The sequence below is a fragment of the Sparassis crispa genome (assembly GCF_003851025.1).
Source record: "Sparassis crispa DNA, contig_000003F, whole genome shotgun sequence".
In the NCBI taxonomy this organism is placed as follows: Eukaryota; Fungi; Basidiomycota; class Agaricomycetes; order Polyporales; family Sparassidaceae; genus Sparassis; species Sparassis crispa.
In genome coordinates, this window is record NW_020939750.1 from 1536442 (window position 1) to 1562976 (window position 26535).

The following is a 26535-nucleotide window of genomic DNA, read 5'->3' on the forward strand; positions in this document are numbered from 1 at the left end:
TGCAACGCACATGAGCGCACTTCAGCGACGACGAACAAATGAATTGCAAGATCTCCAAGTACTGCAAATGCTAACAAGAAGGTATCATACGGACGAGAAAAAAGATCAAACCAGACATAGCTCTCAAGCGATCTTGTATTTCCCGTACTTCTTCTCCGGGTCATATACCTAGTCAATATGAGATAATGAGCGAACGCCTGCATAACTCAGATCGCAGTCACACACCTCCCATCGAGATGCAGGGAATATATGCTTGTTTCGCTGGTAATAACTCCGTTCTACGACCTTCCCCGCGTGCGACTCGTCTTTCTCAATAGTGGCGTCGGCCAAGAGACGCACATCGTCGTGCACATCAAAGTTAAAAAGAGGTCCAGACTTTCCGCGGGCCTTGTTGACGATAAAGTCATAGAAAGTGTAGTGCTGGTGTTCAAGTAAGAAACCCGATATCCAGAGGAAGGAAAAACACCTACGTGTGGGATGATGAGATCCTCCTGAATACAGACGAAAACTACGTTAGTAGTCAGGCATGCACATCAATTGCACAGTCCTCACCTTCACATACATCAGATTGTCGACGCTGACGCCTCTGAGTTCTGGGAATTGTTGTCTGCACTTCTCGAGGAAAGTGGAAATATCATCGCCTTTCTTGCACTATACAGCGGCGATAAGTGGTCCCCATGCATGCATCTACGTGATCAGGCCCTGCTCATTTCAAGCGCATATATTGGACTTACCATGACACTCTTCCTGTGACCACTACCGTCCCAGAATGAATAAGTGATTTCGATGTCCTCTTGTTTCATTTCCTCCTGCTTCTTCAGCCACTCCTGACGCAGCTCCTCTCTTTGTCGGCGCTCGGCCTCTTCGCGGTCACGGTCGGGCAGGAATGATGTATCTACGCCGGGGTTTTTGCGCGACTTTGCACGCTTGGCCGGTTGTTCTCCGTCCCCATTTCCGTTCGACGACGTAGCACCCTCCTCCTCCTCCTCGTCATCTATAGCAAACGACAGCGTCGATTTAGCAGTCTTCTTGCGCTTCTTAACCCGCTTCTGTTCATCCCTAAAGAATCCTCCTCGCTCTATAAGCAACCCGACAGCACAAATGGAGGATAATGCATGACATACTTCAGCTCGCTCGTCCGCGCTGCCTCACGAGCCTTCGCCTCCTCCAACTCCTTGCGCCTCTGCTGGAAGTCCTCCAGACGCACCAGCCCGACAGTACTCTTCTTCAGCGTGTCTTCCATAGAGTCATTCTGCCCGACGAAACGGTTGGAAGACGGGCGCGCCTTCTCCGTCTCGTTGATGAGGTTCTGCTTCTGCCGCTCGAACTCCTCTCGCATCTGGGTGCGCTGCTTCGCAAGCGCATCCTCACGGCGCCCCTCAGCTTTGCTGGTCGACATCCGTGAACGCTGGTGAAAGCAGTAAGATGAGAACGTTGACGAAGTGTGGTTGTTGGCTGTGAGAAATTGTCGAAGTTCAAAAGCCGGTCGCGGGCGCGCTTGGTGTCCGTCACGTCACGTCCAGTCACCGCAATCACGTCGCGACAAAAGCTCTCGGAACCGACGAGCACGACATGGTCCACATCCTTGGCGTCCTGCTGCCCGACAGGCAGCTAGCAAAGGTGATCACCTCTCATTATATGACCCGCTGCACTGAACACTTACGCGCCCGAAGTTTGCCCTCACCCACTTCTACGGTGTCGGTCGCGGCACAGCAGCGAAGATCTGTGCTCGCGCGCAAGTACACAGCAGGTGTCGGGTCCGCAACCTCAATCCAGACCAGATTATCTCCCTAACCGCCTTCCTCTCCGCGCCCTCCGCCGCGGATCCGCTCCCCCCATACCCGGTCGCACCGCCAAGTTACGCCTTGGGCACCGCCAGCGTTGCGCCGCCGGTCGGGAACGTTGCGGCGGGCCCGCCAAAGGAGTCGGCGGGTGATAAACTGCGAAACATACGGATCATGAACGAGCTGCGATCAGAGATCCGGGACAACATCGCACACCAGCGCATGATTGGCAGCTACGTGGGGCGGCGGCATGCCATGGGGCTGCCGGTCAGAGGTCAGAACACACAGACCAACGCCAAGACGGCGAAGAAGCTCAACAGGATGGAGCGGTATGCTTGAGCTGGTGGTGGATACCGTGTACCTCGCCATTCTCGAGACTCGTATACACCGCCATCGTCACGCTCGGAACCATATCCGTGTCGGATGGACAAGGTGTATCGAGTTATAATACAGTGTAGTACAAAGTTCCACACGCATGCTAATCGTCTCCTACCGGTACTTCCTCCTCCAGGTACTTCAGTAGTGTCACACGAATCTCTGTTGTCTCGTCTCCTCGTAGCACGTCTGACACGAAGTTGGCTTGTACCTGCATCTGGATCTACAAGGATATTTGTGAGCCTTCACGGCAACAGCGTGAAACGACAGCCAGTCTTACCATTTCCAACGCGCCTCTGAGTACACCACATAGTACGTTGCTGAACCACAGACCGCCTTCGAGCGCCTCCTCCGGAAGTTCCACAAACTCGGCAAGCGGGTTCTCGTCGAGAGTTAGAGTGAAGGACGACCCCGCAGTATTTGATTGTCCACTGCCTCGCGTTGGGGAAGGAGGGGGAGGTGAGGAATGTGTTACAGTAGGGGTTATGTTGAGAAATGCCTTGAACCCAACCTGTAGTAGAACCAGGATGAGATGTATTCAGAGACAAATCTGCTCATCGGTACGATAAAACACCTACCTTCGCTACTACTTCTCCCGTCTCCCTAAAATCCGCACACCGACCGATGGAACTACGCGCGAGAAAGTCCTCAATCAGGCGCGTACCGATATTGTACCCCATCTTCTCCAGCTGTTTGTTGACTTCCGCGTAGTCTTCATAATCTTGGATGAGCTGCACAACAAGGGCGCCATATGTGAGCGCGAAAAGCTCTGCGTTCTACTTGTGTGTAAGTCAGTCTCGCACTGGCACTTGCGGAAATGCATGTTGGGCGGGCGTGAGCAAATGGACATACAATCTTTTCTGTCCTGCCTTTCCAGATATCCTCGCCGATGGCCTTGTATTGCTTGCTAGTCGTAGCCATGAGTATTTACGTATTCCGTTATCAGCGCGAGGGCGATCTATGGCAGAGGCGGGAGCAACTACAGTAGTTGCAGGACCCTAGAGCTTTGATCCGGCCATCTGTTTCGGGGGTCAGCAATATCCAATCTCGGGGATTTTTCACCTAACCTCCTGGAAAATTGGCCATTTTCAGGCCAAAATTGGATCGGACCTCTGCCAAAAATCGCCCAAAATCGTTCAAAAATCCCCAAAAATCGTGTCAAGGCGCGGGAACCCAGCAGCGGGCCGACAGATGCCGACGCTGGCCCGACCTGAGCAAATTCGGGGATCGACATCGGACCTAAGGTCAAAATGGCCCTTTTCGGGGCTGTTTCGCACCAAACTTTTGACCACATTTTGGGGATTTGGGATCGAAAATTTTCCCTCCGGCGGCCCATTTTTCGGGGATCTTGGGATCAAAGCTCTGGGAGGATTATCAGGGTCCTGTAGTTGCACGCAGGAGCCTTGAACCAAACTAGGCCAAGGTCCGTACGCGACAGAAATGAGAAGTAATATAATGTTGCCACCAGCTACATGGCCAAAACAGAAAATCATTAGATGAAAAGGATAGAAAAGACATAAATATATACCCAAATACACATGGACCTCACGTGTTTCCAAATACCTGTATTTTGTAGGATCGGAAGGTATCCACTTCACTACACCCTCTTCATAGCTTATGGCAGTAGTATACACAGTACTGGAATATACTGCTGAAAACTCTGATTGCGTGACCATCAGGTTTGTAAACGCTATCACGGCGATCGGAACTTCTGACGTGACATTGGCCGTCAGGTACCTGTGGCTCAGAAGGCGGGTTGGAAGACGTTCGGTCTTCTGAGCTACCGATTACTGCTGCTCTTTGTTTGGACCATCTTATAAGCACTTCCAGGTGTCATCCTCAACGGACCCATATTTCTGGCTGCTTCTATTATTTCACGGAAGAAGGCCAAAGGTAGGCCACCTCTCAGAATCGAAATTAAGATGGCTTATGGCTTCAACGCATTCTAGAGGCACTTGCGGCTTCATCCGTCAAGGTAGCTGCGCGAGACGTGGTGGCAACATGGAAAGTTTTGATCTCGCTTGGTGCAGCTCCATTGTTATACACATTCTATGCCATTCTCGCTACAGTAGTTGCCGTCAAAGCTCACGTTCCGTTTGCCTGGAGGATTTGGACCCCATTCCTAGTCATGATGATGTTACCGATGGTAGGATTTGCTGCATTGAAGTTTGGCGAAGCTGGGATGGACGTGTTGAAGTAAGCGGTGGTTCTGACCGGCAGCGCTACACGTCTAACACGCAATGCAGATCGTTGAGACCGCTGGTTGTTGCGCTGGTGCCTGGGCAACAGCGATCGCTCAACAGGTTGAAGGTGATGAGAGTCGAGGTTGCTAACGAGTTAATTGAGGTTATCAATGAATTCGTGCCCCAGCTATATGGAGAAAAGTTCGACGAGGCGAGTACTCTTGTTCATATCACAACTCTGTCGTTGGAGTCTGATATCCCTCAACCGAGTAGTGGCAGATCTTGATACCGTCTGCCAGCGTTCCTCCTTCCGGAGAAGTAGGATGGGGCAAGAGCACCACTGCCGGAGTCGAAGCCCAGGGTAATTTGCTCAACCACCCCATGGTAAAATTCCTTCACCGAGCTGTGTTTGGCCAATTCTCACCTTTCTTGCAGACTTGGCTTGACGAACGTCTATTCGGCTGGAGCGCCACCGCCAAGCGCGGCACGAGCGCTTGGGCTGGCACACCAACTCAAGAAATTAGCAGGGCTGCTACTCCGGATGGCTCAGATGAAGAGGAGGGTGACTACGACAACGTCTTGGGCTACCTCGAGGGGAACACCCAGACGCTCCGTGCAAGATTTCGAAGTCATCAGAGTTCCTATGCAGATCTGCAGAGACTACGGAAGACTTCCAGCGCCAGTAATGCTCTTCGACCATTACCGGAGAAGAGGTTTCTCTGGAGACTGACGGATTGCACTTTCGACAGCGTACGAGGAAGTCGAGTCTATCTGACACTGTTCCTGTGTTGCGAATAGGAAGGTTGGACAGGAGGGAGAGCTTCGAAGCGTAGTATGCATGCATCTCCTTCAGGACTCACGCGACGTATTTATTCTGTCTTGTCGGCCGTGCTTGACATGTATGTTGTGCAATACATTCATGATACTTCGACATGAGACGGCAGTCAGCTATACACAAAACCTACAGCACGACAGCACATGTGACGATCACATATAGCGGCTCGAATCTAGTCGTACAAATCTTCCCTTTTCTTTCCCGCAGTCAAGATCTCCACACCGGATTCCGTGATTCTGTGCAAATGTAAACCATGAGGCCTGGTGGATGTGATCCGGTGAGTGCAGGACTTACAGTAGTGTTTCTTCAAACTGCGCACTTCGTTTGCCATCAACGGTGGTCGCAGTCCAGTCATCTGGCCAATGCACCTGGTCCCAGTTATGTCCTAAGTTAACCATCTGCAACAACAGTCCGCTGTCAGAAGCTGCTACACGTGCGCAGACGGAAGCGTACCGGCTCGATGGTGAAGGTCTGTCCAGTGGTCGGTCAGCGCAAACACGGAAAACTCGTGGCAGACGCGCGTACCATGCCTGGCTTCATCGTCCCGATGGCCCTGTTTTTGGCATAGTGCGGAACGTTGGGGGCACAGTGGAAGAGGTCGTTGATGCCGTGCCCGCAGTACGTGCGCACGACCGCGCAGTTGTTCCCGCGTGCAATTGGCTCGCTGCAGACACGAGTTAGCGGTGCTGCGAGGACGTGGCGGCCAATGGAGACACGTACATCGTCTTGCCTAGGTCGCGGAAGAGAGCCCCTGGTTTGCAGAGCGCGATGGCTTCGTCGAGACATCGACGGGCTGTGCGCATGAGCCTTTTGGAATCATCGTCTACTCTACCGACAGGGTATGTTTCATTGAGATCGCCGTGGAACCCTGCGCAAGCTCTATCATACCGAAAGCTTACAAACGAACACGAGAGTTACGCACCATCGTAGAAAACTGTTACATCTAATGTATACAGTTAACTGGTGTCGTCTCAGGCCGAATGAAGAGCATTCTTACCAATGTTTACGATGTCCCCTTCCTGCAACCTCCGCTGATCGGGAATACCATGACAAATTACCTCGTTGAGAGATCTGATCCAATAAACTACTCAACGGGTCCCAGAGGAGTGATAATATAGGACACTTACGTGCAAACAGACTTCGGGAAGCCACGATAATTCAGCGGAGATGGATAGGCGTTGCGCTCAATCGTAGCATTATGCACAATCGCATCGATCTCGTCAGTGGTGATGCCAGGTTTTACGTGGGACGCAGCAGTGTCGAGCACTTCGCGCGCTAGCTGGTGCACGGGTAGCAATTAGTTGCTACCAGTGCGATAGTCCCGGAGACACTCACTCTGCAGACAGTCTTCATCTTCTCTTGTTCCTCCTCGGTCAGGATTTTTGGAGGTTGGCCAGCCCGTCTGCTCTCCGACGTCGGTATCCCTAGAAACAAGCAATTACGGTCGGCTTACATGGTGTTTTTCACCTCGCGAAACAATTTCATGACCCTACCATCTTCAGCATAATCAGGCTTCACGATGTGTTCGGGAACTTCACGTCTTGGAGTCAGAGGATATACTGGACGCAGATCTCCCGTGAAGCTGAAGCTGCCGAACGGGTTGAACGTCCCATCTGCAGTCACCGGGCATGTCAGACAGGCGTGCTTCTAGCAGATCAACTCTAAGCGCACTTTTGTTGATGTTGGGGTCGTCTAGGAGCGGCTGGCGAGGAGTTGCGATATCATGGATTAGCTTGTGTGTTTTCTGCACGAGTCCCTTAGCTTTGGACATCGACGATCCGATGAAGTGCTCACCCCTGCGTTACCCAATTCGCATCCGTGTTATGATACACCACCATCACGGAAAAAAGCTCTCTTCACTCACAGCCCGCCTTGAAGCACTCTTGCCCGCAGAAAAAGGATCCCTTGATGCCGAGCCTGCGAAACATATGAGTTTACCGGCTACGCACACGCGCTCGGAGACTGAAGTACTGACTTGTGGCACGTCGGACATTCCAAATGCGACGGTGGATGTCCGTTGGGACAAATAGAACTTTGGCAAGCAACGGCGGGCGCACTCATGATGGATGGAACACAATCACCGGAAGGGCCTGAGAGATAATTAGTTTTGAGTGACCAATCTGGCGGCCGTCAGCGCGTATTCATTTCAAGTTTTGTTGAACTCTTATATGCATTTACAGCTGGCCCTCGATCGAGCTCTAACGTTCACAGGGCCTTGCGATTGTATCAGAGCCAACATGTGGAGGATGGACCCCGCCGAGGATTTGCTGGGCTCTTCGAGTTCTGATCCCTTCCATTGCTAGCGCTTCTCTCACCAATTCTTCTTGTCGACATTCATCCCTGATCTTCTGATTCCCTAACCGACTCGTCCAGGGGGCCGAAGACATGTTGACCTCTCGATGCAAAAAGTCTCAGGCTCATGTCTCAAGATCTGTCACTGTATAACGTAGACGGAGCGAGTCTCGCCCTCAGTCATCATCTGAGCACATCGTACTCTGTGATAGACCACCGTGCAGTCCGTACGCGCGTTGCGTCGGCTTGATGTGATCGAGGGGAGGACTCGTATTGAGCTCCAACATATGGCCTTGCTGCCTTTAGGCCCCTGCATAGTAACTTACCAGATTATGAGATGTACGTATTCTCGTGTTGCTCATCAGCTGAAATGGGTAGTGATTGCATTCATTCCCGTTCATGTTGAGGTATGTACCCTTCTTAGTGCGAACTGAGCAACAGGTTTACCACGAACTATTTGGAAGGTGGTGTATGCGTAGGGATCTGGTAGGATGCGGCACAGCCAGAGCCTGGGCTTTCCCACACTTGGCAGATCTGAGCCAGAGATCTCTCTCTGCCAAGTGACGCGAACGTCATTGTACGCGAGCCGGCAGACCTCCTGAGGCCTGAGGGCTACTTTTAAAGCAGCGTTTTGTTCCTCAACTCAGCCACCATGTCTCTGCCTACAACTACCGATATTCTAATCGTTGGAGCTGGCCCGGTCGGCCTAGCTTGCGCATTGTCTCTCTGGAAGCAGGGATGTACGAATTTCACCGTTGTTGACAGCGTTGTGCATGGTCACGATTCGTCTCGTGCCATTGCCGTCCATGCTGCTACGCTCGAGGTATGAGATTGCGTGTTTCATAGGTGGCACCTTCCTGAGGACTTTGGTCCCGTGGAAGGCATTGGACAGTCTAGGCTGTGCCGAACCCCTCATCGAAGCAGGCAGGAAGGCCAAAAGTATCGGCTTTTGGGTCGGCGGTACTTTCCTTGAGCCTGCCGGGTTCGACCTTCTAGCTCCCTACACAAGATACCCCTTCGTCCTTATTGTTGCACAGCTGGTCACGGAGCGGATCCTAGGAGAGAAGCTGCGCGAGTGCGGGATTCACGTTAACAGGCCGTGTAAAGTGGTTAGTCTCCAGAGGAATACGGACGACTCCTGCATCACCGATGTCTCATTCGAAGATGGACAAATCATGAAGGCACGCTGCATTGTTGGGGCAGATGGGGCTCGGTCAATTGTACGCAGCTCAGCCTTACTTCCCCTTTTTCTGCCGACTTAGCGCTTTCGCATGCTGTAGGTCCGTAGCTCAGCTAACGTCAATTTCCTTGAGCCGGGTGAGAACTCTGACAAGCCGGAGCCGCAAGCTGTTCTCGCCGATGTTACTTTTTCGACACCGATACGCGTTCCGGACAGCGGTGTTATTGTTCTGGTCTCCCCTGACAACGCATTCATCCTCTCGGCACTTCCGGAGAAGACATACGAAACTGCATCCGCCCAGGTGTACCGCATCGGAGCCACGAACATGCCCCCAAATGTTGCTGTACCCCCTTCCACTGAGTCCATCCCGTATCTCCAGTCCCTCGTTGATGCGTGGGGACCCGGACACACTTTACCCGTTTCAATGGACCCAAACATCATTTCACCTGTTATATCGGAAGTCTTCTGGTCAAGCAGCTTCAGGACGCGTTCTGCCATCGCTGACTCATTCTTCTGCCGTCTTCATCCTCCGACCAATCAACCCAGCGCTAGTTCCGGAGGGAAGGGCGGGATCATCCTCCTCGTCGGCGATGCTGCCCACATCCACTCTCCGGTGGGTGGTCAGGGCATGAATCTCGGCCTGTGCGATGCTATCGCAATGGGCAGTGTGCTGGCAGCATCCGTGGGTACAGCCGGAAGCGGCGACATCGACGACGCTCCCCTGAACACTTGGGCTCTCTCTCGGCACGCGCGCGCCCTCACCGTCATCAACCTGTCCGAGCGACTGTTTGGTCTCATGAGCATCCCCGAGCGCACAACCTGGGTGTTGGGCCTCATCCCGGTTAATTTTGGGAAGATCCGAAACGTGCTGGTGAGGCTTCTCTCGAGGTCGAATTGGGTCAGAATGATGGGTGCTTGGTGGTTGAGCGGTTTGGCTTCGAAGCTCTAGGTATTTTCATCTTGTCCTTCCGTCCATCCCAATGAGATTACTGTATTCGAAGGTTGATGTAATTCGACGTTGGATGATACTTGTATAATATCACGTGTACATTATTTCGCCGCTCAATCTAGTACGCTATCTCATCTCGATTATAGTCTTCGAATCCATTTCGCTGACGTATGGATACGCACTCCGGAGTCTGCGGCATTGTCCGCTGATGGTGATGAGCAGAAAACTATAAAGGCAAGGATGGACCATGTACCTGTCTCCCGAGGTCGTCAACACTCCCAGTCCACCTTGTAAGTCATCGACGCGTTCGATGGGTCGCGAGGGCATCCTCTCTGATCATTTCTATACCAGAGAGATGTCAAATACGGACTTCACCCACGGCTCCTTGTACCTCGCAGGATTCGCACAAGCTCGCGCCCCGCATGTAGGGCTGATCATCCCCACCAGCGACGTGTTGGGAACGCTTGTACACATCCGCGTTGACCGCGAGACCTCTGATGTCTGGACGTACCAATGCAGAGCCCAGCGAATCTCCGGCGACATGTTCATGTCATCGCTCCTCAAGTTACGAGAGGCCTCAGCTGGCGCGATCAGTGTGGAACAGTTGCAAGAGACTGCAGCGTCCGTTTCAGCACCCCGAAACGACGATTTTGGAGAATGTCTCCCGTGGTCATTGAGAGTCCTGCAGAAGTTGCACGATATGGGGCTGCTGAACGTGATGGATATTGACGGGCTCGGAAGGGAGTTCGAGGAATTCGCGGCTGGGAACCAGGCATATGCCCGGAGAGATAGATTCCCGAACATCGCTGTATCTCATTTCTGCCAGTGAGTATACCCTTCAATCAATAGCAATCTGGAGAACAGCACCCGCAGGTACAACAATCCTCCAATGGTCACCGCTGACCGACTTTGTCACTGCCAATCTGAACTTAGTTCTGCACAAGGAAGCAGACAGGCCAATCGGCCCACCGTGACGGAGACGGTTCGTCAAATCTCATGTGTTCGGAGATAAGTATCAATTCGTTTATCAGCACGATGGGACCACGCAGAATTGATTGCTCCGTGCTCATATTTAATTCCTTCGTTGCAGCGAGGGCCATGAGTTCGCCTGTCTTTTCCAACAGCACACAATGATTATACCAGCAGACATCGCAGGAAGGCACTGACTTGTTGTGCGTGGTAAGTAGCGCATTCTGGGGAGAGCTTATGCAAGAGCTGTCCATAGCCCAACGCGAGTTGGTCCTTCCTATAATGTCGGACCAACATCATCACTGATATCCGGACAACGGCTGAGGTTCTATGTACGTGGCGAACAGGCCCTTGCAGGGTTTGGTCCAAAAGGCGAAGCCGACGATGGCACCGTTCTGGTCCGTAGCAGTGTACATTTCTTCCGCAATAAGAACAAGAACAAGCGGAGCCTTCATTACACGAACTGCCAAGGAGGTTAGGGTCACCACCCCAGAGTTCTGCTGTACGGATCTATGGAACGACTTTGTTAATTGACAGCAATTTCTGGAAAGTATGGCGTCACAGACTGTCCATCGTAAGGTCGGAGAAAGTTGATCACTGCATCCTCCACTAACGCTTCGGCATCGCCGGTTTCAGCGGGAATGGGTCCAGTAGGGCGAGTTTCAAACTGACCGGTGGGTTTCTCAATTTGCTTGATAATGAGGTTTGAACTAAAGGCGCCATGGGAGCATCAGAATTGTTCTACAGGTGGTCTTGTAACGGGACGTGAGTGATTAACGTTCCTTGCCTTTATCACCGAGATGACCCCGATGTGCGAACTGCCTCAGTAGTAAGTAGTACGAATGCTTTTCCCGTTTCATCGCTCTCCCTCGACTTTCGAAAAGAATACAACGTCGCATATGCTGTAGAACACATTTATTTCCTCGAGTGACGCGGCGATGTCTTGGCGCTGGCGTCAAGACGGTCGAGTATTCGATACCTTGCGCTCGAACCTCGCGGTCCATGCTGCTCTGGAAGTCATTACGCTCTCGCGTCCGATTAGAGACTTAGACCCTTTTGTTGGCATTAACGACATTCTGCATCTCAAACATGCATCGAACAATGTGGGTTATGCAGAACCCCTGGTCGAAGCCGGCAGGAATGCGAAGATGATCTGGGTCTGGGTCTGTTGGACGTTCGTAGAGCTGACCGGCTTCGATCTTCTGGTGCCACACACTAGCTCCCCTTCGATCTGATCTCCCGTAGTGCACCGCCGAACGGGTGCTGGGTGAGAGGCTGCGAGACAGTGGCGTCGAGACTGACAGGCAGAAGGTGCTTGGCCTCCAGAGGATTAATGAGCACGATCGCGGTGGCACGGCCATTCGGTTTGAGGGCGGTCACGTTAGTCTCCCAAAGGCAGGCTGTAGATACACTGGTTCAACCTTCGTGCCTCAGGACATCCGTAGTTCACATTGATTTCGACCGTAGCCTTCTCAGCGCCGATGCTTTGACCCGACTGCAGCATCATCCTCTTCGCCTCGCCGGATGATAGATTTTTGCTAGTCTGCTCTCCCTCTAACCTGTCTCTACGTCGGAAAGGTAACATCATGCCAGAACAAAAAACTCACCGGATCGAGGTCGGCCTCATACGATCCATCAGTTCCCTACGTTAGTAGTCGACGACCTTCCCCAAAAAGACTAGTGTGATAGTGAGCTTCCCTCTGATGAATGTTGAGAACGTGAGGAATGTTCACGTGAGATTTGTTACGAAAATTGGGCGGGTAAAGTTGATGGCGGTGCGCCTTGGCTGAACATAAACGCCTCGTGCGTAGCGCTTGTCTTTCGCCCCCTTTACAACGTGGAGTCAGTCTCTCTCGGAGAATGTCTGGATACAACAAGTAGGCGCCTCAACGTATCAGTAATATACATGTACCTTGTACAGCCATGTCAATACAGCGGAGTCTGTCAAGGAAGGCAATACGTTAGACACCATGACCGTACATGCAGAATTCGCTTCACCTCATCGCGAAGCAAGTCCAGCCCCGACCTCCGCCACCACCTCCAAAACTTCGGCTATCCAAACCTCAACAACGACCACGGCCGCGTTTCTACCCTCTTCTTCTGTCTTGAGGTGCCGAGTTGCGGCCTCGTCCCGTTCGGCTGTCATGCCGAGGTTGTGATAGACCACGGACAACAAATACTGAACATCTTGCAGGGAACGGAACATCTCAAGGGCGGCGTAGTCCTTCTCTGCAATTTGAAGGTAAGGGATGCATTCTTGCAGGGAGGTGGCTAGATGATAGAAACTTCAGCTGATGAGAAGACGTGGGTAGGATCTGAACTGACGCGATGATTCTCCGGCGGCTATGATACATCTTGCAAGCGTGAAGCAAGCCAAGCCTCTCTGCTCCAGATCGGTTCCGGTTATGACCTGTAGAACGGTGAAACCTCGATCAAACATTTATCCGAACGGACATACCTGTGGCATGATTTCGTCAATTATCCTGCGGCACCACTTCGTCATGCCGAACTCGAGACCAATGTCCGCCAGCAGGACGATCGCAGTTCTGTACAGACCATATCGGCACTGAAATTCTGCATGCCATACAGCTGTCAAGAGTTGTTCCACACATGCATGTGCTTGTTCAACTCCCTTGGATTGAAACGTCAATATATGGACACTAAGTCGGTCATGTACAGATGACCCACGCGCATTTGCATCACTTCGTAGAGAGGGTCACGTATCATAGAACCCAGCGAAGAGGCGGACCAGAACCAATATTCTCGCGCCTTGTAAGTGCCGTCGGGCCGCTTCTGTTTCAGGAAGTCGCTGAACTGACGAAGTTGCCCTCTGTGACCGAAGATACGTTAGGCATCAACGGAAGATATAGCAAAAGTTTGAGGAACAAACCGGCGACTGGCTCGCAGGACGAAGATATGCCATACCTCAGTGGCCCAGAGGTTATAGTCGTTGAGCGTGATGCCTCGCCATACGTCCGGTTCGAGTAATAGCGCGAGGGCATTTTGGTATTTTCCTTGACGAGCTCGCTGAGTAGTGATGTGTGAGTAAGGAATCAGTGAGATTACCTCGCACACTACTGACCTGATACGCTCGGTTTAGCGTAACAATGAGCCGATTGTGATCGGCGCCACCAACTTCGGTGAATGCGGAGACGATATTCTGTTCAATCTTACCGATCTCAGTGCATCCTGTGACCTGAACTGAGACCGACACGATATAAAGAAACATCGCGTACATACCGTGCATACTCCACACAACGCTTTGTACAGTGTGCTGGCCCCACTGCTCCGCCTCCACGAAGGGTTTTCGCTGAACGTCAATCCAATGGTCGAAGAGGCCTATCGCCTGGACAATTTTCTCAAAGGATGCTGCGAGGGGTTGCTGCTGCCATCGTGTTCAGCCAACGATAGTGACAATATTTGTGGACCCACATTACCAATCTGCATGAGTTTATTTACATCATACAGTATTTCAAGAGGATGGAGGTCAGGTTGAATCTCGTTGATGTCATACTTGCGCCCGCGCTCTAGAGGAGGTAGGCGGTGCAGCATGCTTTAGTTGATTATTAGTTAATTCTTTTGAGATCGGACAAGGCTTGTTAAGCACACCTGATGCAATGTTGCAACGTCAGCTTGTCTCCGCTAGTCCTAGCGGCGCCGACAGCTTCTTGAAGATACTGTGGTAAAGTAGTCAAGGCTTTGAACTCAAGTTCGCGGTGCGCACTCACTTTACGGCACGCCGAGTACTCGTGATGGACGTAATGAAGTCGCGCGAGATTCAACAGCGCATGCTGTCGGAGTCCCCTGCGCTCACTACTGTCAGAACTGTGTCATCCAATGGAAAAAAAATGAACACACGAATCGCTGCCTTCATGAAAACCCTGTTCGAAGAATCTACGCAGGTTCTCAGCTGCCATATTCACGTCTCCCACCGCCTGCGCCTTCTCAAAACTTGCACGACGGTTCAATGTCAGTGTTATATCCATGACTACGCAAGAGACGACTCACACAGCGTAAGCTTCGGCTGTGGGAAAGTGCTTCTTGTCTGTTTTTGTCTTGAAAATCTGGTAGTCTGACCATTCATCCTCAAGATGATGCATCCAACACCGAAGGATAAAAGGTACCATTGGTTAGCCTGTCTTTCAGGACCGATTGATAACCAGGAGAGGAGCCTGGATCACGTCTTCCGTCCGTAATTGGCTCATTAGCCCACATCACATAATCGGACTGAAGTCTCGCGAGCGCGCCGAATGATAGCTTGACAAAGCTGACATAACATCGACGACAGAAGTATCCAAATAGCGAACGACGGCCCTGGGGGACACATCAGAACTTAATGATGGGAGGAATGCCGATCGCTGCCGACATACAAACGGCGCATCCGTCTTTAGAATGAGATTCAGCTGACCGGTCACTATAGCAAAATATGTACACTCGCCTCATCGTCGTCCTCTTTCTCGGTAGGATATAAGCTCGGTATGACTGAACGACCGTTCAGCGTTACGACGGGAGAAACAGGAATAACTTCATTCACTTGCTAGGTAGTTGGCCAATTGCTGTGGGGTCTGTAACTCGTGCGGCTGGGGGGTGGGGGATAAGACCAAAAGTGCAGCGGTATGAGAACTTGATACTAACTGCCTGCTTCAATTCGTCGAGGAACTTTTGTGACGGTGGCAGGTCCGCTAATGGCCCGCGTGAGATGTCTCCGAGGAGTTGATTATATGACCTTGGTTGCGTGACCTTCCCGAGGACTTTTAGATGACTTCGTCTAAGAACAAACGCAAAACGTGCCTCTGCAATCTCATTCAAAATAAGTCGGTATAAGTGCAGCAAGAAAGGTGGAGGTAATGGGGGCTCCTCATAGACTTGGAACGCCGACACGATGATCCTCAGCAGTAGAATATGGTGGGGTCTGAGGACATGACCTCTAGGTGGTGTCGCGCTCGACGTATTGCGCTGCATGCTGACATACTACTTTTCGGATGGAAGAAGGTATCGAAAGTCAGGAAGCCGTACTGGTGGCGCTGAGTCCGTTCAGGTCACGCCTCGACGCGACACGGTCGTGGGAATCACCTTCCATATGCGGTGATCGAGGATTTTTGGCGCGTAGCTGTTGTGATTGGTCGATCTCCCCTCGTTTCTAACATGGCTCTCAAGGCTAAGGGGAAACGACCAGCTCAGACTATACGAGTAGGAGAAACGGTTCCAATTTTCAGCTTGCGATTTCTCACACATACCACAGGGCCCATCCAAAAGGCGAAAAATTGCGCCTAGCAAGGATGCTGCCGACGGACGAATGGCAAAGAGCTCTAAGGCAAAGAGCTCAAAGGCCAAGGGTAAGGGCAAGGAGAAGGCCATGGACAGGGGGATCATACCTATTCCCGTCCTCGGAAACGACGAAGATATGGAGCTATCCGACGAAGACGTTGACATGCTCGAAGAGTACGGAAGTGCTGTAACCTTCTTGGACAGACTGGATGAGAAGGGCATTACTCGGTGAATAGACTCGTGCTGTCTCTGTAGGTGTATGTACGAATAACCGCCTTCGCAGGAGCAAGAAGGAGACTGAACGGCTGCATCAGCTGCATAAGCCCGCTCGCCAAGCAGTCGAGGACGATCTGCCCTCCATTGACTCTCACGATGAAGACGAAGACTCTTGGAGCTCAAATATCGATGAAAATGACGAGGATGGCCATGAGGACGACGGTTCACAATCGTCCGAGGCTGATGATGCGGGCGGCTCGTCAGCAAGCTCAAGCACACATTCGAAGTACAAGCGAATCCGAGTCAATTCGGATGATGAAATGTCCTACGAAACCTTTCCACGCAAGCGTCGGCCATCATGGGAACCAGAGTCGGACAAGGAAAAAGGTATCCAGCGCCTACCTATCAAGCTCTCGGACGGACGGATACAGAAAAGCACCAGCAAAGTCATTCTCGACAAGGCTGAGGAGAGCGACGAGGATGACGAAGAGGAAATGGACCAGGAAGAGTCTCAGCAACAACGCCCACATGGAGTGGAGGATGTGTCCACTGGTGCTCGCTTTGGACGACCTGCGGTCGTCGACGTGATTGGGAATAAGTCTCGGAGAGCCAGAGTACAGGGCGCCAAAGAGCAAATCGCGGGCATATGTCAAGACATCGTGTCTGATCCCGAGAACAGCGTACGTAGAACTCCTCTCTCCCGGCTCTCGCTGTCATAATTATGACCTCCACAGCTCGGTCTCCTGCGGCGTCTGCACACGTTCTCTCTTCCTGAAATTTCAACACCCACGCATCCCGAACCCGTTACCAACGACATCATCATCCGCAGACTGACCCTTTTATCGCAGTTGGCTGTCTTCCAGGACATCATCCCGGGCTACCGCATCCGTGCATTAACCGACAAAGAGAAAACAGAAAAGGTCAGTCAAATGGTGCAGCGCACCAGAGACTGGGAACAGGGTCTCGTGAGTGTTTACCAGTCCTACCTGCGTACGCTCGAGGCGGAAGTCAAAGGTAGCATACTCTATATCGTTCCTCTCCCACCACCACTAATAGCGCCGGAAAACAAGCGAAGAGCGAGCTCGCGGAGATGGCGCTGCAGTGCATGTGCACCTTGCTCGTCGAGGCGACACACTTCAATTTCCGCATCAACCTCATGAACTCCGTCGTCGCCAGCCTGAGCCGGAAGTCCTGGGACAAGGTGCGCGCCACCGTACTCCAACCCCACCCGCTAACCCCGAAAATGGCCTGCGCTGTAGTCCTCGGATCTCTGCCTAAACTCTATCATCAAAGTCCTGCGCGCTGACGCCACCGGCGACGCATCGCTCGAGATCGTCCGGCTCCTCAACCGCATGATCAAAGAGCGGCGGTTCAACGTCCACTCGAACGTGCTCTCGTGCCTGCTGTATCTGCGGCTCAAGACCGAGCTCGGCGTGCGCGCGTCCGAGTCGCGTGCAGACAAAGAGCAGGGCAAGTCGTACTCGAAAGGACGCGCCGCAGCGCGGCGCGCGAAGGGGAAGAGCACCGCCACGCCGCACCTCAGCAAGAACGCGAAGAAGGCGCTGAAAGAGAGACAGGAGATCCAGAAGGAGATGCGCGAGGCGGAGGCGGAGGTCGACAGCGAGGAGCGCGCGGCGATCGTCGGTGACCCATTCCCTCTCCTCTCTCGCACACATCTCACGTTCGACCCGTATAGCAAACGGAAACGCTGAAGCTGCTCTTCGTGCTGTACTTCCGCATCCTGAAGCACCCGGCCCCGACGCCGCTGTTGCCGGCGGCGCTGCGGGGCATCTCCAAATTCGCGCACCTCGTGAACATCGACTTCTTCCGAGATCTGATGCAGGTCCTGAAGGACATCATCGCGCGCGCGAGCGAGAGCGAGGGCGCAGACGATGACGACGGCCGGCCGGACTCCACGGGCACAAAGCGCGCGCAAGACCAGCTGCAGTGCATCGTCACCGCATTCGAGCTCCTCTCCGGCCAAGGCGCGTGCACACACCACCTCTCCGCCTGACGCGCGCACATGCACATACACACACTGACGCTGACGCCCGCTCCGCAGGTGAGGCCCTCGACATCGACCTGACGGACTTCATCAACCGTCTCTACGCCATCATCCCCACGCTGAGCGTAGCGCCCATCGAGGAGTCCGCCCCACCCAGCGCCTCCCTCGCCACCACCACCACCACCACCACCGCACCCGCTCCAAACCCGCCCAGCACCTCCGACACCCTCTTCCGCGCGCTGCACCTCGCCTTCGCCCCGCGCGCCGCCGCCCCGCCCTGGCGCGCCGCCGCCTTCACCAAGCGCCTGCTCGGCGCGGCGCTGCACTGGCCCCCCGCAAGCGCCGCGCGCGCGCTCGCGTTCGCAGCCGCGCAGCTCGAGCGCGAGCCCCGCCTCGAGGCGCTGCTCTCCTCGGACGCGCGCGCGGGCTCCGGTGGCGCGCACCGGCCGGAGCTCGACGACCCGCAGCTGAGCAACCCGTTCAGCGCGCCGCTCTGGGAGCTCCGGCTGCTCGCGCGGCACGGCGACGCCGCCGTGCGAGAGCGCGCGGGGCGGATCCTGGGGGCGCACGCGTCGTAGCCGATGCGGTACCGCGGTGTGCGTTATGTACTCGGTTTCAAATTGTACTGGCGAAAGTCACGGTGCTCTGTCATCGCGGTGGTCATGCCGCTCCGCGCACCTGCCGATGACCCGATATGGACCTGTGGGGGCCGGGACGCTAGGTGAGAACGCGAACTTGTTGTATTCGGACTAGCGACTAGCAGCTACATGCGTTTGGTTCTGGAGAGAGAGAGAGCACGAAAAACAGACAGGGACGGAGAGACGGAGGGGGAGAGAGACACGCAGGGGGGCAAATGCAAAGGGGAGATACACATATATACAAGACTTCCGTAAGATACAAGGCGAAGCCGAAGCAGAAAGCGACGCGCGGAAAGCAAAGCAAGCAGGGCGGGGTAAGCTACACGAAAAAAAAAAAGGTATGAGAAGCGCAAAAAAAGAGGTATTAGCAGAATTCCGCCAAACAGAGACAGACAGGTTCGGTGCGGGATGGGGAATAAATATCGCGCAAATAGCACGAGCGCGTCGTGAGAGCGGCGTCATCGTTCATCGCGACCATAATAATAGGCAATAAGGAGTGCTGCGTCCGAGGCTGGTCATGATGCATTGCGATGTTATTGTTCTTGGCACGGACGGGGCGAATATGTGAGGGGGCTCGTTAAAAGAGCCCCGCATGCTCGAGCACGGACGGGCTGATCCCGTACATCGCCTCCGAGCGGCTGAACGACAGCGCACACGACATCGGGGAGTGCGCGAGCGCGCGCGGGTCCTCGCCGCTGGGCGCGAGAGCCACGTACTCGGGAGAGACCGGGCCCGAATACCGCCCCGGCGAGACAGGCGACATCGGCGGGGTGACGAACGCGCTCGCGGCGGCGACAGACGCGGACGGGCGCTGGAGCGGGCTGGGGCCCGGGACCTGCACGGGCGTCCGCCAGGGATACTTGTGGAACCCGACGAGCTCGACCGCGGGCGCCGGCGCGGGCGGCTGCACGCGCTCGACGTGGTACACCACCACAGCGAGCACCTCGTTGTCGACGACGACCTGCTGCGTGATAGTCTGAACTGCGAAGAAGAAAAAGAAGAAGACGCGCGGGATTCAGCACAACGCGCCAACGGAGCACGAACCACGTACTGGATTCTATGTTCTTGCATCGGCTCAGCAGCGAATCGGGCAGGTACGCTATCACCATTTGTTGCGCGCCCGCGCCCGCGTTTGAGGTTGAGTTCGCGCCCAGCCCCAAACCGAGGTCGACAAGGTCCGGCGGGTACTGCGGGGTGGTGAGAGGATCGAAAATGCCGACCTCGTGGCCGATACACGCTCCGCCGTCCCACGTCTTGGTGTGGCATTTGGCAGAAACCCAGGGGGCGGCGAACGCGATCGCGCCATGAAAGCCCTGCGCACCGGCGGCGGGCTGTCCCGGGGCGTGTATGTCAGAGGCGAGACAGCGCACGTTGATGCGAAGGAGGATGCGGAACGGCGGGCTCGAGGACGGAGGGCCGATGAGCGACGCGGAGACGAGGCGGTCGACGTCGATGGAGAACGGCAGCATGCCGTCCGCCCAGAGGTTGACGCTGCATACGCGGTTCGTCGAGGGGGCAGGCAGGGTCGGGGAGGGATACGGGAATTCGAACGTTTCGGGAAGCGGGCCCTGGGGGAGGTTAAAAAGCGCGGGGTCCATGATGAGGGGCTCGAGCTTGACAGAGGAGTCGACGTGTTTGCGCGACGTCGAGGGCGTGATGGTGGCGAAAGGAGAGTCGGGCATCGATTGAGCGGAGGACGACGGGCGAAGGTGCAGATCGTAGTTAAAGTCCGAGAGATTGAGGACTGGGGGCTCGGGCATGTGGGAGCTCGTCAACGGCGCGTTGAAATCAAAGGGAAATTCGAGGGTCGACCAGTCCGGGGTGGAGGAGGACGAGGAGGACGAGTAGGAGGAGGTGGAGTCGGCGGAATCCAAGCTGAGGGTATTCCGCGGTTCGGGTGACTCGGTGCTGGCCTTGGCCTTGGGAGCCAAGAGGCCGTTGTCTTGGAAGAGCTCTTCACCGCCTGCGACGAGGTGAAACTCTGGTGGCGGGTGTGAGAGGGATGGGTACGGGAGAGAGAAAGAGCACCGACCTGGTTCGCCTCTCCACATGTTCCGCAGGACCTGTATGTGACTGGCGACTTGTTTCTTGGAACGAAGGATGCCGGCCTTTTTGAGATGGTCGACGAGGAACTGGTTCCGCCAGCGACTGCGGCCGCGGGAGTAGGTGGCCCATGGAGACTCCCAGTACTTGTGTAGACCTGTAAAGGCGGAGGTGAGGACGGGTGAGCGGAGACGGCGGGATAGTTACCCTCTACGAAAATCTCTTCGACGTCGTGGGACCAGACCTCACTGCCGTCCTTGAGGAGCTTGTGGTGTTTCCTGAGGGGAGTGAGGGACTTCTTGGGGGCGTCGAAGGGGAGCATGGGGGGCGAGCGGGAGGTAGGGGGAGGGGAGGGGCGGTCATGTTCAGAAAGTGGGTAGCGGAACATGAGGAGCGGGAGACAATAGCGGCATGTGAAGAGCGGAATATAAGGGAGGGACAAAGGGAGAAGGATTGGCGCGTGGAAGTTATATACGGGGAGCGGAAAAGGAATAATAATATGATATGATAGGGTTGGACTGGGAAGGGGAAGCGCGCGCAAGCCGAGGAAGGAGAGATCCGGTAAGGGAAGGGAGACCCGCTGATGTGGAGAGGCGTACTAGCACAGAGCGCTAGCGAGCCCCTGTCAGCAGTGGACAGGATCGGGGAATTGTGAGCAGAATTGGAGCGCGAAGAGCAGGAATGGAAAAGAGTGCCGGTCGATCCAGCCCAGACAGCGTCTGACGGTCTGCCTCTCTTCTCTGGGGTCCATCTGGGGTGCACCCGCGGTATACCGGTGGCGCGACGGGGTGGGTCGCTCGGATGACAATTGAGCGGATGAGCAGGCTGTGGTCCCATACGAATTGGGGACGGTTATTGTCCGGAGAGAAGGAAACTCACCCGCGGGGTGCAGCCTTTGAACCTTCCGTAATTGGACAAGGGAAGGCGAGTGTGCGGCGGAAGGCGAGTGTGCGGCGGAAGGCGTAGCCGAGAGCCGTACGCGGCGCAGGCTGTGCGCAGTCTGTGCGCAGACAGTGTCCGGAGGGGCGGGGACGGTGCGAGCACTGCACTGAGCACGGTCGTCGACGAAGGAGCGAGGGACGACGGAGGCAGGGCGCGCAGAGCAGTGAGGGAAGATGAGATCGTCATCGCGCACAGTCGGAACCAAATCTGGTCCATAAACGGCAGCTGCGGCCCGGCGTATTGTACGGACTTGTGAGCCCGCGACTGCGGACTCTGATTGGCCCGCGCATCTTCGCGCGGAGCTCGAGTGCGCCACCCGGCCCGGCGTTCCTCCTGCGCTGTTTCATCCCCGCCGGCGCCTCTGTTGACCGTCATGGCCGCATCGCTCATGCACCGATGGCTGCGCCAGAACATACAGCCCTATGCTCACCAGGACGTCGTCTTCCCAGACGTCGCCGCCGCGCTCGCCCGCTATCCCACTCTCCGTCCGAAAACAGACGTCTACAGTGGGCCGCGTTTCCTCTTTCGCGTCTTCCGCTCCGTTCGCTCACCTCCGGCTTGCAGCATACGATGACGGGCGCACGCAGCTTCTGCTCTGTCTCCACGGCCTTGTCCCGATTTCCTTTCGTGGGGCGGCATACAACATCCCGGTGGCAGTCTGGCTGACGAGAGAGCATCCTCGCGAGCCGCCCATCGCATACGTCGTGCCCACCGCAGACATGCTCGTTCGCCCCGGATCTGACGTGGACGTGAGCGGCAAGTGTCACATACAGTACCTCTCCAATTGGGAGCACAAACCCGAAGTGCGTACCCGTCCATCTGTCCTGTCCTCGTGATTCATCGCCGGCGACGAACAGGGCTGCAACCTAACCGCGTTGTTCGAAGCCATGCGGGACGCCTTCTCGCACCTTCCTCCCGTCTACGCTAAACCAAAACCCGTCGCTGCGCCCCAGCCCACCCGCGCAGCCACCACCGGACCCGACTACTCCGACAGACCCCCGCCCCCGCTGCCACCTGCCACGCCGTCCCAATCCGTTCCTCCCGCACCGGCCCCCGAGCACAACGATGGGCGCCCTCCTCTCCCTGCCAAACCCGGAGCACCCGCTGTCAGCGCCACCGCGGCTCCGCACGCCAGAACACAAGGCGTCCCCCGATCTCCCACTCTCCTCGCCACGGTGCGTTTTCCAATCGCTCTTCTCTGGTGCTCATTGGCTTCCCCCCTCTAATCCCCGATTCGCAGCCCGCTCTCGCCCTGCGTCCGCCGCCGCCTCTGCCCCCACACACTCCACCGGCAGAACCCCCGCTGCTACGCCACCCAAGTTCGCCGGTCCCACCCACGTACACGCCGCGCGCTCAGTCCGACGTGCCGCGTCCTCAGGCTCCTCCCCAGCTCCCTTCTGCTGCATCTCCACGGCCCACTCCTCCACTGCATCAGCCCGCACGCGCCGTCGCTTCTTCCTCTCCGCCCCCGCTGCCCCCTCTGCCAAATGTCGCGTCCCCCGTGGGTCTCCCGCAGCACATGTACCCCACGTTCCCGACGCTGCACTCACCCGCGCCCTCCTTGCCCCCGCCCTTCCTCTCCCCGCAGTCCACCGACCGTGCTGCACCACCGATCCCTTCAATGCCGCTTCAACACACCTCGCCGCCCGCGCCATCGATTCCCCCACCGGACCTGCTCGACGCCGACGACACCACCAGCGGCCCGCCCCTGCCCTCATCCACGTCCCCCCCACCGCCCGGGCCCGCGCCGCCTCGCCCTCCAAACCCAGAGCTGCTCCGGCTGCACGCCTCCGTGCACGCGCGGTTCACGTCCGAGCTCCACGCGCTCACCCACGCGCTCTCGCGCGACGCGGAGCGCCTGCGCGCACAGCAGGCGGACCTCCTCGCGGGCGAGCCCGCGCTGCGCGACGAGATGGGCCGCCTGCGCGCGGTGCGCGACGTGTGTGAGGGGGTGGCGGCGCGCCTGCGCGGCGCCGTGGAGCGCGGCGAGCGCAGCGTCGCCGAGCTCCGGAGGAAGGGCGACCCCGAGGTGGACGAGCTCGTGTGCTCGACGACGATCGTGTACAATCAGTGCGTGTCGGCTTCTTTTTTGCTTTTAGGTTGTGCGCGCTGGGTTCCCCCTTTTCTTGAGCATTTTTTTGGGTTGCGCCCTGGGTTCTTCTGCGAGCACGTCTTTTTGCGTAATCGCCTTGGGCTTGAAGCGTCGGTGCAACGCGCGTCTTTCTCGCGTTCGTCGCGCTGGGGTTGGGGCAAGCTTTTCCGACTTGCGGCAGCTGGCCGTGTGCCGGGCTCGAGCTTTCCCCCTTCTGCAAGGCGCATCTCGCTGCCTCTTGGTTCTCGATCGTCAGGGGGGAGGGCGCGTCTTCTTCGCGTTTGTGCCCCGCTGGGTTTTGTGCGGGCTGTGGCTCGCGCTAGGCCCGTTGTTTCCTTGCTTCTGCGAGGGGCATCTGCGATCATCGGCGCGCGGCGTGTTGTGGACGCGAGCGTCTGCGCGTCTTGCGCTGGGTTTCGTGCGCGATTTCGTCGCACTGCTTGGCCGCGCACCAGGCCCGTTGTTTCCTGCTTCTGCAAGGGGCGCATCTACGCGTTTGCGCTGGGTTTTGTGCGTGTTTTTTTTGGCTTGCGCTGGGCCGTGCGCCGGGCCCGAAGTTTCCTGCTTCTGCAAGGCGCATCTTGCTGCCTGTTTCTCGATCGTCATCGCAACGTGGGGCGGACGCGCGGCGTCTTTGCGTTCGCGCTGAGTTTTGTGCGCGCTGGCCGTGTGCCGGGCCCGAGGTTTCCTGCTTCTGCAAGGCGCATTTTGCTGCCTATTTCTCGATCGTCATCGCAACGTGTTGTGGAGGCGCAGGGTTTTGTGCGTGCTTTGGCTTGCGCTGGCCGTGCATTAGGTCCATTGTTTCCTGCTTCTGCAAGGCGCATCTTGCTGCCTATTTCTCGATCGTCGCAACGTGTTGCGGACGCGTTCGTGTTCGTTCACCGTGTCGTGGTTTCTGCCAGTGTCCGACGCGAACTCCGATTACTGTCCCGCGACATCACGAGACGTCCCCCGTTGGACCCGGATTTCGCCCATCCGATATTCCCTTTTTTCCCCTTTTTTTCTCGATTTTTACATTCTTCGTGTGCGCGAGAAACGGTGTGCCTGCCGTGTCTCGCAGACCCATCGTAATCGCGCTTGCTCGCCCTTTCGCGACTTTGCCGTTCCCTTCGAACCCTCGTAATGCTCGCTCTGTTAATATTTTACGTCCCTGGGTTAATGTCCACCCTGGCCGAACCCCCAGCCGGCGCAGGCTCGCTCCTGCCTTTTCTGCTCTTGCCCATTGCCCACAGCATTCTTTCCCTGCAGACGCGAGCACGAACGCGAAAACTGATCATCCCCCCCCCTTCGCAGACTCATCAACCTCGTCGCGGAAGATAACGCGATAGAGGACACGATCTACCACCTGCACCGCGCGCTCAACACCGGACGAATAGACCTCGAGCGTTTTCTAAGGGTGCGTGCGATATTCATTTCTACCACTTCCCAGCATCCCCCAGCCGCCGCCCCGACCCCGTCGCACGGCGTCGATTGGCTATCCCCTGTGTTGCTTGTGCTTCCCAGGGTGCTGTCATACATAGTGCGCTGCAGGATGCTCACGAGTTGTCCCTGCTCCGCGCCACAGACGACGCGCGTGCTTGCGGAAGAGCAGTTCATGAAGCGCGCGCTGATAGAGAAGATCGAGGCCGGGTTGCCGCGCGACACCGCCGCCGCGGCGCCGTGGGGCGTCGTCCCAGACTTTGCGAGCTGGAGCTGAGGGCGAACCCTGCTGCGTCTGCGCCTCAGCTCGCGCACCGCGGTGCCTGGGGAGCTCGGCGGAAGGCGCGGTTCCGCTGGAGGAAGAAGACGCGGTCCAGGAATGGAAGGGCCAATGGCAATGTAATATCGGGAGACGCGTTGCATGTGGAACACGTCGCAGATGGCCTCGACGTGGAGAGAGAGCGGTGCTGACGGCAAGGGTGAGTCAGTAGGATAGCCCCTAAGTCGGTTTGTCGCGTTGGGACACGAACGAATTGCGTTTGTCGGGGCGTTCTTAGTGGCGTGCGGCTTCTCTGGCGGCCCATAGCGTCGTGTTTTCGGCGTCCGTACATCGGGGGCGCCGGCGATCATAGAATACGCTCAGGCTAAGGGCAGACGCTGTCGAGCGAACGCGTTGCTACTGTACGACCCCGATATGGCAGTACTAGCGTGCCTGCCCATCGTGCGCGGACGCAGAGCGCTGCAGATGCTTCCGCCTCCCCGGGCAGCCTCGCGGTCTGCTGCTCACGCGGGTCCACAGGTAACGTAGCCATCTAAACCGGTTACGGGACACTGAATGGGGAGACAAGGAAGCGTCCCTTGTGGGTCCAGTGACGGTCCAGGAGCCGACCAGCGGAACTAAGAGGTTCGTACCCTCGTTTTGCGCTTCTGAGCCACCGCGTCATAGTACTTGGCCCACATCGATCTCGTGGACGGGACGAACATCGATGCGGCAGCGCACGCACCCTCCGACGGCCGTCGAGACCGCGCCCAGCACCGTCTACCGAGGCCCACCGAAATGGCAGCCCTCTCCGCGCTCCACTCGTAGCCCCAGCCTCAGGGCTCATCCCCTCGCTTAGTCCGGCCGTCTTCCACCATGGAAATCCCGTTCATATTAATTCTGTACGCAATCCCGAATTCATATCCCTCGCTTCTCCTCGCGGTCTTCCGTCCGCTTCGAAATCGATGGCGACCTTTCTCCTAGATTAAAAATGACGTCCTCCGTGTAAGTTGTGTCGGTCGCCGGTGAATGGTTGGCCCGTGCCCAATGGCGCTGCGGCCCCAGCTAGCTCCCGATAATAAT

At 56.1% G+C, this 26535-nt stretch overlaps 12 protein-coding genes across 12 annotated transcripts; 7 read left to right on the forward strand and 5 right to left on the reverse strand.

Annotated features, from left to right (window-relative positions):
* Window positions 1-123: 123 nt before the first annotated feature.
* On the reverse strand, window positions 124-1399 carry SCP_0405970 (FAM50 family protein; the record flags this gene model as incomplete). Its single annotated transcript, XM_027757326.1, has 6 exons — window positions 124-168; window positions 226-420; window positions 471-491; window positions 553-651; window positions 735-1059; window positions 1125-1399. 6 exons carry the CDS (start codon window positions 1397-1399, stop codon window positions 124-126), a joined length of 960 nt encoding a protein of 319 aa, XP_027613127.1.
* A 173-nt stretch (window positions 1400-1572) lies between these two features.
* On the forward strand, window positions 1573-2123 carry SCP_0405980 (37S ribosomal protein SWS2, mitochondrial; the record flags this gene model as incomplete). Its single annotated transcript, XM_027757327.1, has 2 exons — window positions 1573-1620; window positions 1674-2123. 2 exons carry the CDS (start codon window positions 1573-1575, stop codon window positions 2121-2123), a joined length of 498 nt encoding a protein of 165 aa, XP_027613128.1.
* A 139-nt stretch (window positions 2124-2262) lies between these two features.
* Window positions 2263-3080, reverse strand: SCP_0405990 (Trafficking protein particle complex subunit BET3; the record flags this gene model as incomplete). Its single annotated transcript, XM_027757328.1, has 4 exons — window positions 2263-2382; window positions 2440-2670; window positions 2738-2935; window positions 3012-3080. The coding sequence occupies 4 exons, from the start codon at window positions 3078-3080 to the stop codon at window positions 2263-2265; spliced, it is 618 nt and encodes a 205-aa protein (XP_027613129.1).
* A 696-nt stretch (window positions 3081-3776) lies between these two features.
* On the forward strand, window positions 3777-5140 carry SCP_0406000 (hypothetical protein; the record flags this gene model as incomplete). The annotated part of the gene is made up of 7 exons (XM_027757329.1): window positions 3777-3838; window positions 3893-3924; window positions 3990-4052; window positions 4109-4355; window positions 4406-4553; window positions 4616-4726; window positions 4778-5140. 7 exons carry the CDS (start codon window positions 3777-3779, stop codon window positions 5138-5140), a joined length of 1026 nt encoding a protein of 341 aa, XP_027613130.1.
* Window positions 5141-5349: 209 nt separating this feature from the next.
* On the reverse strand, window positions 5350-6948 carry SCP_0406010 (Methionine aminopeptidase 1; the record flags this gene model as incomplete). Its single annotated transcript, XM_027757330.1, has 11 exons — window positions 5350-5413; window positions 5472-5575; window positions 5631-5648; window positions 5703-5841; window positions 5898-6045; window positions 6100-6120; window positions 6175-6248; window positions 6305-6456; window positions 6513-6601; window positions 6671-6790; window positions 6849-6948. 11 exons carry the CDS (start codon window positions 6946-6948, stop codon window positions 5350-5352), a joined length of 1029 nt encoding a protein of 342 aa, XP_027613131.1.
* A 1173-nt stretch (window positions 6949-8121) lies between these two features.
* SCP_0406020 (FAD/NAD(P)-binding domain-containing protein) lies at window positions 8122-9598 on the forward strand (the record flags this gene model as incomplete). The annotated part of the gene is made up of 3 exons (XM_027757331.1): window positions 8122-8292; window positions 8351-8689; window positions 8750-9598. 3 exons carry the CDS (start codon window positions 8122-8124, stop codon window positions 9596-9598), a joined length of 1359 nt encoding a protein of 452 aa, XP_027613132.1.
* A 355-nt stretch (window positions 9599-9953) lies between these two features.
* Window positions 9954-10610, forward strand: SCP_0406030 (hypothetical protein; the record flags this gene model as incomplete). Its single annotated transcript, XM_027757332.1, has 2 exons — window positions 9954-10423; window positions 10472-10610. The coding sequence occupies 2 exons, from the start codon at window positions 9954-9956 to the stop codon at window positions 10608-10610; spliced, it is 609 nt and encodes a 202-aa protein (XP_027613133.1).
* An 895-nt stretch (window positions 10611-11505) lies between these two features.
* SCP_0406040 (hypothetical protein) lies at window positions 11506-11802 on the forward strand (the record flags this gene model as incomplete). Its single annotated transcript, XM_027757333.1, has 1 exon — window positions 11506-11802. One exon carries the CDS (start codon window positions 11506-11508, stop codon window positions 11800-11802), a length of 297 nt encoding a protein of 98 aa, XP_027613134.1.
* A 764-nt stretch (window positions 11803-12566) lies between these two features.
* SCP_0406050 (predicted protein) lies at window positions 12567-15529 on the reverse strand (the record flags this gene model as incomplete). The annotated part of the gene is made up of 18 exons (XM_027757334.1): window positions 12567-12838; window positions 12893-12977; window positions 13026-13199; window positions 13256-13397; window positions 13458-13594; window positions 13650-13756; window positions 13808-13949; window positions 14000-14120; window positions 14177-14244; window positions 14296-14371; window positions 14426-14518; window positions 14576-14639; window positions 14692-14881; window positions 14938-14952; window positions 15006-15049; window positions 15102-15147; window positions 15203-15307; window positions 15359-15529. 18 exons carry the CDS (start codon window positions 15527-15529, stop codon window positions 12567-12569), a joined length of 2052 nt encoding a protein of 683 aa, XP_027613135.1.
* A 183-nt stretch (window positions 15530-15712) lies between these two features.
* SCP_0406060 (Nucleolar complex-associated protein) lies at window positions 15713-18634 on the forward strand (the record flags this gene model as incomplete). Its single annotated transcript, XM_027757335.1, has 8 exons — window positions 15713-15757; window positions 15810-16063; window positions 16119-16731; window positions 16786-17065; window positions 17122-17252; window positions 17311-17691; window positions 17748-18036; window positions 18114-18634. The coding sequence occupies 8 exons, from the start codon at window positions 15713-15715 to the stop codon at window positions 18632-18634; spliced, it is 2514 nt and encodes an 837-aa protein (XP_027613136.1).
* A 637-nt stretch (window positions 18635-19271) lies between these two features.
* Window positions 19272-21125, reverse strand: SCP_0406070 (hypothetical protein; the record flags this gene model as incomplete). The annotated part of the gene is made up of 4 exons (XM_027757336.1): window positions 19272-19675; window positions 19746-20675; window positions 20727-20894; window positions 20945-21125. The coding sequence occupies 4 exons, from the start codon at window positions 21123-21125 to the stop codon at window positions 19272-19274; spliced, it is 1683 nt and encodes a 560-aa protein (XP_027613137.1).
* Window positions 21126-22052: 927 nt separating this feature from the next.
* On the forward strand, window positions 22053-25470 carry SCP_0406080 (hypothetical protein; the record flags this gene model as incomplete). The annotated part of the gene is made up of 6 exons (XM_027757337.1): window positions 22053-22185; window positions 22244-22482; window positions 22537-22854; window positions 22920-23749; window positions 25068-25170; window positions 25339-25470. 6 exons carry the CDS (start codon window positions 22053-22055, stop codon window positions 25468-25470), a joined length of 1755 nt encoding a protein of 584 aa, XP_027613138.1.
* Between the last annotated feature and the right edge of the window lie 1065 nt (window positions 25471-26535).